This window comes from Arachis ipaensis, chromosome B4 (assembly GCF_059453495.1).
Source record: "Arachis ipaensis isolate K30076 ecotype BB chromosome B4, ASM5945349v1, whole genome shotgun sequence".
Lineage (NCBI taxonomy): Eukaryota > Viridiplantae > Streptophyta > Magnoliopsida > Fabales > Fabaceae > Arachis > Arachis ipaensis.
In genome coordinates, this window is record NC_142439.1 from 11,765,309 (window position 1) to 11,780,122 (window position 14,814).

Here is a 14,814-nt window from a genome sequence, read left to right on the forward strand (position 1 = left end):
TAAGTTATCTATAATATATATTAGTTAAGGACTCGCTCAATATAGAATGCGCTTTTTTTTTATTGCATTTCATTGACTTGACCCAAATTTAAGCAAAGAAATGAATACTTTCATGTGGTAATTTAAAAATAGGGAAAAACACAGATAGGTTCTGACTTTTTAAACTTTTGACAAATACATCCTTGACAAAATTTAAATACAAAAAAGTCACCGACTTTAACAAACGGAGGACAATTTAGTCCTTCCGTCTATTTGCCTCTCATACACCAAACGGAACTGGCTGACGTGGCTGAAACGGTGTCCAGGTGTCCGTTACAGTGCCACGTTGGAAGGGAAATAAAGTTCGAAGGACAAATAAGTCCTTGACGTCATTTTACAAATAAAGTTCGAAGGACAAATAGGTCCTTGAGAATTTTTTTTTTCAAAATTAATAAACTCCTTTCCTAAATTCTCTTTTCTACCTCTCTCCATTTTTATATTTCTCTCTACTATTTTTACTCTATATATAATTATATTTTATATTAGTAATTTGACAAATCAAAATATGTCATTCGCTATTTTTTTACAATTAAAATATTTTAAATGTAAAAGTATACACATTAAATTATTTTAAATTTTAGATAACGAATGTTAAAATTAATTATTAATAAAAAATTAGACTTTTTTCATATAAAAATAATAACTAAAAATCTTATTATTTAATTTTTTATCTGCAGATATCTTGGTCTTCTTAGTCAGAAACTTTTGTCAACTTACGACTTTTTTGTAAAAGTAGTTTGATTTTATAAATCTTTTGCTAACTTAATACATGAATGATGCACAAATGAACTAATGCTAACTTGATGCATAAATGAACTGATGCTAACTAATGCCACTGGTACGATGAAAACTAAACTAATGCAATTTAACAAATTCTAATATAATACACAAATGCACTAAAACTGAACTAATGCAATTTAAGAAAAAAAGTAGAAATAGAACAAGCCCAAATTCTGTAATTTTAATACAAATAATTTAAATTGCAGAATACAACAAGTTAATTAGATTTTAAAATACAAGCAGTTCATTCAATCTATAACATAAATATTTTTTTTTACATTATAATATAGATCTAATTTGAATATTATTTGATTAGAGTCTATTAATGTTGTAAATGTAAATATTAAGAAAACTTTGCGCAGAGTTCCATTACCATTAATGGGTGGCTCCGCGATTTCTTATGGGCGCAAGCCTCCCATGTAATTCAGTCTTATGATTTTTTTCAGTTAAGATAGTGAATGAAATTACAACTATTTCAACTATTTAATCAATTACTTCTTGAAAATGCTAAAAGTATTATTCAATTTTTTTATATGATACCGGGATTGATATTAAGAATATCAGCCCAGGTGTTAATTACACGACCTTGACTATATTCTACAGATCGGTTGAAATTGAAACCATTTAAATTGAAAGCCATAGTGCTAATCTATTTTTGGATAGACGCCCATATAAAATAAATAATCAATTCGACCTATAAGAAATAATTTTTTTTTATAAAAAAACCAACTTTTAGCCTACATAAACTAAATTCCCATAATAAAAGCATAATAGAAGTATAATGAAAAAAAAATTCTCAAGGACCTATTTGTCCTTCAAACTTTATTTGTAAAATGACGTCAAGGACTTATTTGTCCTTCGAACTTTATTCCCCTTCCAGCGTGGCATCGTAACAGACACCTCAACACCGTTTCAGCCACGTCAGCCAGTTCTGTTTGGTGTATAAGAGGCAAATAGACGGAAGGACTAAATTGTCCTCCATTTGTTAAAGTCAGGGATTTTTTTGTATTTAAATTTTGTCAAAAATGTATTTGTCAAAAGTTTAAAAAGTCAGGAACCTATTTATCTTTTTCCCTTCAAAATATGACTTTGTTATACATTGACTAGTAGTAGCAGCATCATTGTGATAATAGTGTTGCGTGTCATTACCCAGTTCATTTATTTTTTTATACTCTAGCTAGCTATTCTATCTAAATATAAGTCTATTCGTAGTAGAAATTTCGCAGCTAGCCACCAGCACGAATTGAAGCTAAATTTTGCGCATAATTTTATGTATTAATTGAATTATTATTAATATTTGCAAATCTTCATTGTCAAGGGACCAACTTCCACGCAACTGCGATCCTCCCACTGCGTGGCTACTGTATATTTACCTAGCCGCTAATGGTTCTTGAATTTGCGTTTCATGTCATGTTAATACCGTGCTCTGTTAGCATTTGCACAATACCAAAATGCTTTCATAGCACAATTTGACGCAATTCTACATGTGGAGATGTTGAAATGAAATCTTTAATGTTTTGTTATTATAATTTGTTTCTTCTAAAAATAAATTTTTCTCTTGACCCAAAAAAAAAAAGGAAAAAGAAAAAGACCTAAATAGAAAATTCCTTGTTTGTATGATAAAAAGTTTGGGAAAATTATTCTCAACGACCGTTAAGAAGATTTAATTATTAAAAAAGATCTTTAATACCAAAATTAGTAAGAAGGACCAAATCTTTTTATAATATTTAAGTTTAAGAAGACGAACCAAATCTTTTTATAATAAGGAGATAAATCTTTTTATAAAAAACCCTCTTGTCATGAAGGGTGCCCTTAAAGCTTAGTCCACCCTACTGAAGAAGCAAATTCACCTTCCACTCCTCCATGATTTTATAGTCCTCTTTGGTGTAGCGTGGATAATGAAGAGGCATTTGAAACTCTGATCAAATAGTAGGATACTCTTGTTGGGTCAATCCTTCTTAGCAGTTTTGTCAATAGAGTAGTACCCCAAAACATGGCAAGCTGAGTGAACAAGCCATCTAAGAGCCATTTAAACAATGTAATCTTAGAGGCAGTAGTGCTCCAATTTTTGTTTCAGGTGAATCTTGCACATATTAAGCATGTTTATATACAGGTGCACTCTGTACAACAATAGCGTATACATGAAATAATTTCGGATAAAATTAATAAAAAAATATTAAGATATTTAAATATTTATTCATACTCTTGTTAATAATTGAATGATAGACATTTATTATTTGATTATTTTTTATTAATTAATTATTTATTTTTATTTATTTTTTTGTTTTTGTGATCTTTAGCTAACAGAAAAAAAAAAGATAAAAGATCATAAAAGTAAAAAATAAATAAATAATAAAAATTACTAAATTTTAGAAAAAATAAAAATTGTTAATATAAAAAATTATAAAAAATAAATAAATAAATGGTTAAGAATTAATATTTTAATAGTTAAATTTTTCTAACGATCTTTTAGAGTAATTTTTTTAAATTAATTAACTAATTAATCTCAAGTAAATATTCATATATATCTATATAGGCATATAGCATTGAAAATCAAATAGCATATATTAAAGATTATAAAAAATAATTAAAGATATAATTATCTCTTTATAAAAAAATTTGATTCTTTTTCTTAAATATTATAAAAAGATTTAGTCCTTCTTACTAATTTTGGTATTAAAAGTCATTTTTAATAATTAAATCTTCTTAACGGTCCTGTAGAATATTTCCCAAAAAATTTTGAAAATTACATAAAACAAATAAATAAACTATTTATCATATACACTATACAGCTAATCTGGGGTATATAAAATGAATATAATAATTAGAGTAAAGTATCGTTTTTGTCTCCAACGTTTGGGGTAAGTCTCAAAGTTGTCCCTAACATTTCAAAATTGACTCAATGTTGTCCTACCATTAGGGATCCGTTAACAGAATTGACGGCGAGACAAAATTGAGACGATTTTGAAACGTTAGGGGGGACTTAAATAGGACGAAAACGATACATAAAAATAAATTTTAATTTAATTTTATCTTTCAATAATATTAATTTTTTACTGTACATAGTATTCAATTATTTTTTAATTACATCTAAATAAATTACACTTAATCACATTACTTTTATTTTAAATAAATTAATTTTTTTATAATTTTAAAGAATTTTGATACATTAGAGACAAAAAGTATAATTTATATTTTATTGTATATATATTATTTTTCTCTTTTCTACAAATTTATATACTAGTCATTTTACAAACATTTCATGATAACTAAAAATGTTTAAGAGTAAAATTATAAAAAAAATTAATTTATTTAAAATGAAAGTAATATGATCAAGTGTAATTTACTTAGATGTAATTAAAAAATAATTGAATACTATGTATAGTTAAAAATTAATATTATTGAAGGATAAAATTAAAATTTATTTCTATGTATCATTTTTGTCCCCAGTACATTTTTGTCCTATTTAAGTCCCTAACGTTTTAAAATCGACTCAATTTTGTCCCGCTGTCAACTATGTTAACGGATTCCTAACGGCAGAATAACATTAAGTCAATTTTGAAATGTTAGGGACTTAAATAGGACGATTGAAACGTTAGGGATAATTTTAGGACTTACCCCAAACGTTAAGGACAAAAACGATACTTTACTCTAATAATTAACTTGTTATTTATCTTGGGTGGGTCATGGGTGGCCACTATATCTTAACAATAAAACTACTGTCACCTTTTTATGAATTATATATAATAGTGATGAGTATTTTAGAAAAGAAAATATATATTAAATTTCTTTTATATTCACATTATTATTATTGTTATTATTATAAAATAGACTAAATTTAACTCCAATAATTCAAAAACTAATTCAAGAGATAAAAAGTATTTCAAACTGATAAATTGTATAAAAATTATATTCTTAAACAATGGGTGACTGTAATAATAATAATAATTATGTGGACGTACAATTTTTTTCTACATGGAGAAAAATAGAAGAGCTTCAAAATTAATATGCGAGTCTCTTGGTAGATTTTTGGCTAGCAATGCAAGCAGCAGTAAGGTGCAGAGTGGACTCCAATCTCCACGGGTCAAAGTCACCCAAGTCTTCCTCCATTGCTAAAATTTGCATCCGTATTAAAAAAAAAAACGGATATTATTTGAAATTAGTGGATGTAGATTAACAGGTAATATATGTATAATAAAAAAAAAATTAGGCTAACTTCCACGAAACTCCTCCGGCTACTGCTTGGGTTAAAGAAAGAAAAATTGCTACGCATGCATATATATATATATATATATATATATAATATATGATTTTTTTTAATGTGTTTTTTATTTTATATAAATAGTTAAGTCATAAGTGTTGATGTATACATAGAATAATTATAGTTATAATATTAAATAGCCTCCATAAATAGTCCAAGATGAATGAAATTCAGCAACTGACAACCCACCTTTAAGCTACAATAACAATGGTTCTTGAACTTTTTTATGTCATGTTAATCCTGTGTTGTATACATAATCTGGCATTTGCACAGGACGAAAATACTCGTATAGCACCATTTGGCTGCAATTCCACATGTGGAAATGTTGAAATCCCTTTCCCATTTGGTATGAACGAACCCAATTATTGCTATGCAGACCACTGGTTCCAAATAGAGTGTAGGCACGATACACCTTACCTGAAATCTATAGGGCTGGAGGTCTCATCAATTGATGTATCAGAAGGCACGATTGAAATCATGCATCCAATTCACCGTTGGAACTGCAAACCCCAACACAACGCTACGAATACTGAGCAAGAAGTGGTTGACCTGAGAGGAAGCCCCTTCGTGTATTCGCAGGAAAACAACATGTTTGTGTCAGCTGGCTGCAATGAAATCTCTTTCTTGGTGTCCAACGGCACGCAAGTTAGCGGCTGCGTGTCAATTTGCGACGACAAGAAGGACGTTGAGGAGAACATTGAAATCCAAAATTGCAACGGCAAATACTGCTGTGTGACCTCCTTGCCTTTGTATCTCTCGGAATTTAACGTCACAACGGAGAGTTTCGGGAGTAACAACAACAATCGTGCTAGTGATGATGATGAGTGCAGTAGCTATGCGTTGATTGTGCATTACTTTCGTGTTCCTGACTACATGCGCTATGATAGCAGCTACGCCTATTACCGTTGGAATTCGATGACAGATCTTCGGAGTTTGAAGAAAGTTGCGGTGGTGCTTGAATGGGAGATTCATAACTCATCCATAACACTCCCTCGCTCAGGTCACTGCGTCAACACTAACATTACATCTGCAAAGAACAATCACTCAGGTCGGAGATGTTACTGCCTCGAAGACTCTTACGGCAATCCCTACATTGAAGGAGGCTGCAGCTACGCCAACGGTATTCTTTCTTTAATTTCTCACGCACTCACGTCTTCAAAGACGATAACGATTCTCGATTATTATTTTCTTTGAAGATATTTTCACGTGAGTAGCTATCTCAGTATTTTACTAGTGATTAGAATATAGGCAAGAGGAAATCATCAAAATTGTAAAAAAATTTGGATCAGAAGAAAAAAATCAAAGTTTTCTGTGATTCTCCTTTATCAAGCGTCCATAAGTCTAATTTTCGCTTAGTAAATAAACTTAACATCATAATTTACGTTTCAGATTATGGTGACAACGGCGAAGGAAACAAAAACCGGTCAAAATGGGCTATAATAGGTACGCATTGAAGATATTCATATAATATAGTAGGTACCTACTATAAACACTGAAGATAAACAATATATTATCAAGTCAGTGTTTATATATATATATATGAATGATATACAAAATACTATTTATACATAAAAAATTTAGATTTAATTTTTTTGTTAATTTTTAATTAGATCTTTATTTTTTTTCTTTTTGATTGAGTCCCTGTATCATATCAGATTTCGTAATTAAGTTTTTCAGTGACAAAAATATTAGAATTAACAGAATATTTTCTTAATTAAAACGAATATACCTAACATTTGACTAAATGTTCTATATAGTTTAACAAAATATTCTATTAATTTTAATATTTTTGTCATAGTAAAAACTTAGTTACAAAATCTGATATAATATAGAGATCTAATTAAAAAAATATATATAAAAATCTAATTAAAAATTTAGTAAAATTATAAGAACCCACAGAATAATTAAACAAAAAATTTATCACCAAATTTATCTTGATAGATCTATATTTATTTAATTTATTTTTAATATATATTTTATATAATTAATTAATTAATAACTAATTTTTAATATGCGCATAAAATAATTGTACTACGTCATATATAAAAAGGGTCAAAATTGGCTGCATTATATTAATATAAAAAGGGTCAAAATTGGCTGGATCAATAACTAATAGTCTAATATACTAAAAGAGGAGTGTTAGGAGCCAGTAATTTTGTTAAATTCTGACCAGTACTTAACCATCAAAGGAAAATTGAATGATCCTATACCATTAGATACAATTTCAAACCATTAAAAATATCATTGATGACTAATTGATGATTAAAAACCACAAAATCTACTGCCCTACATTTTCTCTTTCTGTTAATATAGCCATTAGTGGTCATTGTCCTTTGTAACCAAACATATAGTTAACTCAAGAAGGAAAAAAAAAATCAAATAATTAAATATGCATGCTTTTACCTCTTTTTTGTGATGGAGGAAAAGTCCAAAAGAGATTATTGATTATATATTGATTGTATTCTAGGTTTTTTTTAAAAGAATATACTATATCTTTGGCTCTAAATAAATAACAATTTTTTTTTTAGTTGAAGAAGCGAGGATTAAAAAAAAAAAGAGAATATGTTTGTAAAAAAAAAAAGAGAATATGTTTGTACAAAAAATAATTTAAAAATGTTTCCAAACTAACATTTTCTCAGTTTGTACGTATAACTAAAATTAGAAATTTTATGTTGTGATAAAAGATAGTCATATTGTTACCATTAATATAAGATTTAATCATTTAAATATAGAATAATACAACACATTTAATTTTTTTATTAAATAAATTTAATTAAATTAGTCTAATATCAACAAAAATCACTTATAGATAGTATTACTCCTAGGGATGGCAAAATTCCCCGAGACGCGGGGATTCCTGCGGGGACTGTCCCGAATGGGGATCCGATTGTGGAAAATTTTTCCCGCGGGGATAGGGATGAGGGACAAAATTCCCCCGAAGCAAGTGCGGGGACCCGAGCGGGGATCCCCGCCCCGTCCCCGCTATTCCCCGAATTTTATGAATTCCTTGAATTATCCTTAATAGTTTATTTCTCATATATGTTTTTTAGTCATTTCTCACACACATATATATAGAAACCCAAAACTCCTAATCTTTATTTACATAACCTCTCTTCAATTCAGAGATCCCTAAGGTTGTCCATACTCCATCCAACCTCTCTGCAGCCACCCCCTCGTCACCCTTCTCACCGCATCGTCACACCTCACCATGCCGTTACCCTTACCGCGTCGTAATTTCTATTTGCGGCGTTCCTTTTCGTAACTCTGCCGTCGTGTCCATTCTCCTCTTTGTTGTCGCGTCTTCCACCTCGTCCACTGCTTTTTTCTTTGGCTTGTCGTTACGTCTTCTCATTGCGTTATTTCGAAAGAAGTCACCATCGTGTTATTTAGACTTTTTGTATAAAATCTTGCAGTTTTTGTATAAGATAGATACTTGTAGCTCTATTCATATGGAAATTAATAATTAGTTAGAACTATTATGTAGATAGGGAATGGGGTCCCCGCTGGGAATGGGGCTCCGTGGGGAATGGGGATGGGGAGCAATTTTCCCCCACAGCGGGAAATGGGGCGGGGATGAGGAGTAAATCTGAGGGCGGAGATGGGGAGCAGGGAGGCATCCCCCGCCCCTGCCCTGCCCCATTGACATCCCTAATTACTCCAAATTTTATTATTTAATTTAGTTGAACTTGATTCATAAAAAGCCATTGATGTGTAATTTTAGTATTTTACTGTTAAATATATTCTTTTCATTTTGTTAACCGCTGCTATGCTCTCACTTAACTTGACCTGTTCTTTTTATTCACCCGGAACTTGCACTTATAGTAGTAATCAAGGAATCCACAGGTTGTATCCATGTATATGTTGACAAAATAATGATATTGGTGCATGTAAGACAAAGTAACATCTCATAGAATAATGTGCCAAATTTGATAGGTGTTTTCTCGAGTGTTGGATCTATCATTTTTCTCCTTGGCTCATGGCGGGTTTATAAAGTTGTAAGGAGAAGAATAGTACAGAACCGCATAGAAAAAAACTTCAAAAAGAATGGAGGTTTGCTGCTAGAAAAAAGGATGTCTTCTGGCGAAGTTAATGTTGACAAAGTTAAACACTTTACCTTAAAGGAGTTAGAGAAGGCCACTGATAACTTCAACATGAACAGAGTTCTCGGTAAGGGAGGACAAGGCACCGTCTACAAAGGAATGCTTGTAGATGGAAAAATTGTTGCAGTCAAAAAATTTAGAGTCCACGGAAATGTTGAAGAATTCATTAACGAATTCGTCATTCTTTCACAAATTAACCATAGAAATGTGGTTAAGTTGTTAGGATGTTGTTTGGAGAAAGAAATTCCTTTGCTTGTTTATGAGTTCATTCCTAATGGCAATCTTTATGAATATTTGCATGGCCAAAATGAGGACTTGCCAATGACATGGGATATGCGTTTGAGAATTGCATCTGAGATTGCAGGAGCTTTGTTTTACTTACACTCTGCTGCTTCTCAACCAATTTATCACAGAGATGTGAAGTCAACAAATATTTTGTTGGATGGAAAGTACAGAGCAAAAGTAGCTGACTTTGGAGCTTCAAGAATGATCTCCATCGAAGATACTCACCTCACCACAGTAGTTCAAGGGACTTTTGGATATCTGGATCCTGAATACTTTCATACTAGTCAATTGACAGAAAAGAGTGATGTTTACAGTTTTGGAGTAGTTCTTCTTGAACTTTTGACAGGACAAAAGCCATTATCCTCCTTAAGACCCAACGAAGCAAAAAGTTTGGCTTCGTATTTCGTTCTTTCTGTTGAGGAAGATCGCTTGTTTGACATTATTGATGATAGGGTGACAAAAGAAGGAGACAAAGAACACATAATTGCTGTTGCGAATCTTGCATATAGATGCTTAGAGCTCAATGGGAAAAGAAGGCCAACTATGAAAGAAGTCACAAGAGAATTGGATGAGATCTGGAAATTGGAGAGGAAGTTTAATAATGCACAGCAACATCGTCATGAAGAAATTGAGCATCCTGCAATTGAATATCACCATGCTTGGGTTGCAAATTCTGCTCCTGATATAAGTCCAAGCAACGTAACACTCACCTCAGAGTCAGAAGCTATGCATATTCTTACCGAATAATTTGTAAGTTTTAATATTTCTTATGATTTTAGGTCATATATATGTAACATAAGACATAATGATTGGATTGGAGATATGAACTCCAAAAGACTAATTGTAGTCATATCTGATTGGAGATATGGAACCTTTGCTTTAGATGAAAAAATGTAGTCATATCCGATTCAAGTAAAATAAATTTCATCTTAATACTTGTTGGCTGAATCAATCTGAAATTGAGTTGTTAACACGTATATACACCTTCCGGCGGCAGCATAGTCACAAAGGGGTGTGTGTATAAGCCTTTCAAAAAGGCAATATCAAATTATTAAAGCCTTTCACTGATTGCACTCTTGTCTCTACTTTTTCTTTTAAAAAAGAAATAATAAAAAAATGAGTTTAATTAGTAAATTATTGTTTTCAGCCAATATATATTAACCATTTTTAAAAAAAAATAATATTAAAAAATATATTATAAAAACATAAAAAATATATATTATTATCTTAACTTTAACATACTTCATAATCATTGTAGCCACGAAATCACATGCATGTTAAAATTCACCTTATAAATATCCTCCAATCCATAGTCCAAAACTAATGAAACTCATCATACCAACCTTTAAGCCACAACAATGGATCTTCAATTCGCGTTTGATCATCATGTCATGTTAATAACATGCACTATTCTACATACACTGGCATTTGCACAATACGAAATTGCTCCGATAGCACAAGCTGGTTGATATCTCTTTTCCATTTGGAATGAAGGAAATCAAATGCTATGCAGACCAGTGGTTCCAAATAGAATGCAGGCAAATCTATAGGGATGGAGTCGTCCGTAAGGCTTCCTAGCAACTGTAAGGGGCAGCAATGTTACATCATATTCCAAGAACTCATCCGGTCGGAGATGTTACTGCCACGACTACTCCTCTGGCAATCCCTACATTCCACAAGGCTGCAGGCTCAATGACGGTATGATAGTTCCTTTCTCAGCTAAGACTAAGAGCAAATTATTGTATTTTACATTAACTGTTGACTATTGGATTTATTTTAAAATCATTTTACCAAATGAAGAATTATAAAAGCCATCAGAATTTATTGGTTTTGACCATCAATTAATCATTAATATTTAAAAATATAAGATAAAATACATTAGATTACTAGATTAAAAAAATTAAACTAAAAAAATTGAATTAATAATTAAAAATCTGTTAGGTGTTTTCTCGAGTGTTGGATCAATAATTTTACTTCTCGGTTCATGGCGGGTATATAAAGTTGTAAAGAAAAGAATAGTAAAGAACCGCAAAGAAAAGAACTTCAAAAGGAATGGAGGTTTGTTGTTAGAACAAAGGATATCTTCCGGCGAAGTTAATGTTGACAAAGTTAAACACTTTACCTTAAAGGAGTTAGAGAAGGCCACTGATAACTTCAGCATGACCAGAGTACTTGGAAAGGGAGGACAAGGTACAGTCTATAAGGGTATGCTAGTAGCTGGAAAAATTGTTGCAGTCAAAAAGTTTAGGGTCCAAGGGAAGGTTGAAGAATTCACAATTGAATTTGTCATTCTTTCACAAATTAACCATAGAAACGTAGTCCGGAGGACGTAACAAGCTATAGCTTTACCAAGACTATCTGGAAAGGTTTAGTCCCTCCAAGGGTTGAGCTATTTATATGGTTTGCTTTAGTAGGCAGAGTGAATACTAAAGAAAGACTGTGTTGACTTGGAATTGTTAACCAGGGTGATAATGTGTGTGTTTTATGTAATAAGGATGTTGAAAATGTCTGCCACTTGTTTCTTGATTGTCAATTTACTTGGCAGGTGTGGTGCACTTGATTATCCGATTTTGGCATAAAATGGTCTGTTCCGCGTAGGCGCGTACTTTAAAGAAACACTTTGAAAGCTGGACAGGTGTCACAACTAGGAAGGAGGAAAGCAAGAAGTAGTTCATAAGCTTCTTTGCGGTTATTTGGAACGTCTAGTTGGAAAGGAATCGGAAATTGTTTCAGAATATAGGAAAATGTGCTGGTGACGTTATCAACATGACTATACTTAATTATAAGGAGTGGAGGTGCGAGGATCCCTTTTGTTGTTGATGGCAATGCCGGAGATGACATGGGGATGCGTATTTGTTGAGCTTTCTAGGTGGTAACAATAGGTATTATTTTATTGTTGTCTATAGTTTGTTTTTGCTTGTTTATGTACCAAATGCTCCACGTTTGTGTTGAGCTCTTCTTGTTTCAGAAAAAAACCATAGAAACGTAGTCAAGTTGTTAGGATGTTGTTTGGAGAAAGAAATTCCTTTGCTTGTTTATGAGTTCATTCCCAATGGCAATCTTTATGAATATTTGCATGACCAAAATGAGGACTTGCAATGACATGGGATATGCGTTTGAGAATTGCATCTGAGATTGCAGGAGATTTGTTTTACTTACATTCAGCTGCTTCTCAACCAATTTATCACAGAGATGTAAAGTCAACAAATATTTTGTTGGATGGGAAGTATAGAGCAAGAATAGCAGATTTTGGAGCTTCTAGAATGATCTCTATCGAAGATACTCATCTCACCACTGTAGTTCAAGGAACTTTTGGATATTTAGATCCTGAATATTTCCATACTAGCCAATTGACAGAAAATAGTGATGTTACAGTTTTGGAGTAGTTCTTCTTGAACTTTTGACAGGACAAAAGCCGTTATCCTACTCAAGATCTGACGAAGAGAAAAGTCTGGCTTCATATTTTGTTCTTTCCATGGAAGAAGATTGCTTGTTTGAAATCATCGATGATAGGGTGACAAAAGAAGCAGAGAAAGAACATATCATTGCAGTTGCGAATCTTGCATACAGATGCCTTGAGCTAAATGGGAAAAGAAGGCCAACTATGAAAGAAGTCACAAGAGAAATGGATGAGATCTGGAAATTGGAGAGGAAGTCTAATAATGCACTACAAAATCATCATGAAGAAATTGAGCATCCTGCAATTGAATATCACCATCCTTGGGTTGCAGATTCTGCTTCTGATATAGGTCCAAGCAACCTAACACTCACATCAGAGCCAGAGGTTATGGATATTCTTACCAAATAATTGGTATGTTTTCTTAATATTTTCGGTCATATATATGTAGAACAAGTCATAATGGTATTTTTGTGTAACTTTGGTCACTGATCATGATAGGTTTATATATATGTACTGTCAGTCATAGGCTCAGTCTTTTAATCTTCTTTCTTTGGTTGCTTTTTGGCTGAATCAACCTGAAATTGAGTTGTTAACATATATATACACCTTCCGGCAGCAGCAAAGTCACACGATATGTATATATTAAATAATTAAACATAGTGACAAATTAATTGTCTTCTTGTTAGATCAGATAAAATTGAATTTTACCTATACTAGAGTCTAGAGGTACTTGCATAAGTGATTACGACATTTTTTATTGATCAATCTTAACTTCTTTGGGGTTTTCTTCTTGTCCCTAGTTAGTGCTATAGGACAAAACAATCCACCCCATTAAACGAGTGATTAATGCAAGCTATTGGTTAATATAAATTTTAATATGTGCTTCTTCTCAAAGACATAATCACTTCTTTACCTTCCTCATCAAGGATCAAATTAAACCATTAATGAATACAATGGTTATGCTGCGATTTGTATTTCGTATTATCATTTTGATAACATGGATCATCATCATCATGCATCCACTATTTGCATGTGGAAAATTGGATTTGTAAGTTTTGCACAACCCAATCATGGCACAACCTGAATGCGATTCAATGTGTGGAGATGTTGAGATCCCTTACCCATTTGGAATGAATGATCTGAAATGCTATGCAGATGAATGGTTCCAAATAGAATGCAAGAGTGACCATAAACCTTACCTCAAGCTTATAAACCTTGAAGTGAAAGCCATTGATGTTAACATAAGCACGGTTGAGGTTAAGAATCCAATTTTCCATAGGAAGTGTCGCCTTGGAGGCAAAGATTCTTCTCCTTCTCATCCCAAAGTAACCATCACGGAGCCTGCAAGTATTTTGCCGTGTAAGGAATATAAGAGAATGTGATTGGTTGATGTGTTAGTTAATCTGTTAAGCACCCATGTGAGAGTTTGTTACGAGGTTAAAAAGTTATTTATTTGGTTAGCCTAGTCAGCAGCCGATATATAATTTGTGAGGAAGCAAATTATCAATTTATCAATTCACTCTTTTCCCTCAAACATTTTCTTCCTCGTCTTTTTCTTCTTCTCATGTTGAAGCAATCTTAAATGGCTTACCTAAGGAATACACTTAGTTTATTAAATCATTACTCTAAACTTGTATCCATTGGAGAACTTGAAGCCTTACTCATGGCACATGAAGAACTACTCAAAAAGTGCAAGAAACATGATAATTTTATTCAAGCTCATGTATCAAACATCTCATTAGTCATTACCACATTCATGGTGGTATCCGTGGTGGAAGTAGCTTTTATTGTGGCAGAGGAGGAGCCAGATTTGCTCAAGGAGGTAGAATGGTGCATCCTCAGATTTGCTCGTGTTGGTATGACTCTGGTTATGAAGCACACACTCTAAAAACAACCTCAGTTTCTCACCACCTTAGGGATAATCTCTCATATTCCAATGCCTTGACGCA

The 14,814-nt window shown here is 32.2% G+C and overlaps 1 protein-coding gene and 1 pseudogene across 2 annotated transcripts; both read left to right on the top strand.

Annotated features, from left to right (window-relative positions):
- Positions 1-5,167: 5,167 nt before the first annotated feature.
- LOC107638962 (putative wall-associated receptor kinase-like 16) lies at positions 5,168-13,388 on the top strand. 2 transcript variants are annotated; one of them, XR_002360656.2, is made up of 5 exons: positions 5,168-6,200; positions 6,470-6,523; positions 9,014-10,215; positions 10,960-11,163; positions 12,011-13,388. XR_002360656.2 is itself a non-coding variant. In XM_016342360.3 (3 exons), the coding sequence occupies exons 1-3, from the start codon at positions 5,288-5,290 to the stop codon at positions 10,210-10,212; spliced, it is 2,166 nt and encodes a 721-aa protein (XP_016197846.1). In that variant the 5' UTR covers positions 5,168-5,287; the 3' UTR covers positions 10,213-10,416. The 2 variants fall into 2 exon arrangements, 1 of the variants encoding a protein (XP_016197846.1); XM_016342360.3 differs by lacking the exons at positions 10,960-11,163; positions 12,011-13,388 and having other exon boundaries at positions 9,014-10,416.
- LOC107636101 (wall-associated receptor kinase-like 1) lies at positions 11,062-13,388 on the top strand (annotated as a pseudogene).
- Positions 13,389-14,814: the final 1,426 nt, after the last annotated feature.

What these genes read in the sequence shown, in the direction of transcription:
- LOC107638962 (XM_016342360.3), top strand. Translation starts at nt 5,288, where the DNA reads ATGGTTCTTGAACTTTTTTATGTCATGTTAATCCTGTGTTGTATACAT. An exon ending in AGGCTGCAGCTACGCCAACG is followed by an intron (nt 6,201 to 6,469) that starts GTATTCTTTCTT and finishes TTTACGTTTCAG; the next exon opens with ATTATGGTGACAACGGCGAA. An exon ending in GTCAAAATGGGCTATAATAG is followed by an intron (nt 6,524 to 9,013) that starts GTACGCATTGAA and finishes CAAATTTGATAG; the next exon opens with GTGTTTTCTCGAGTGTTGGA.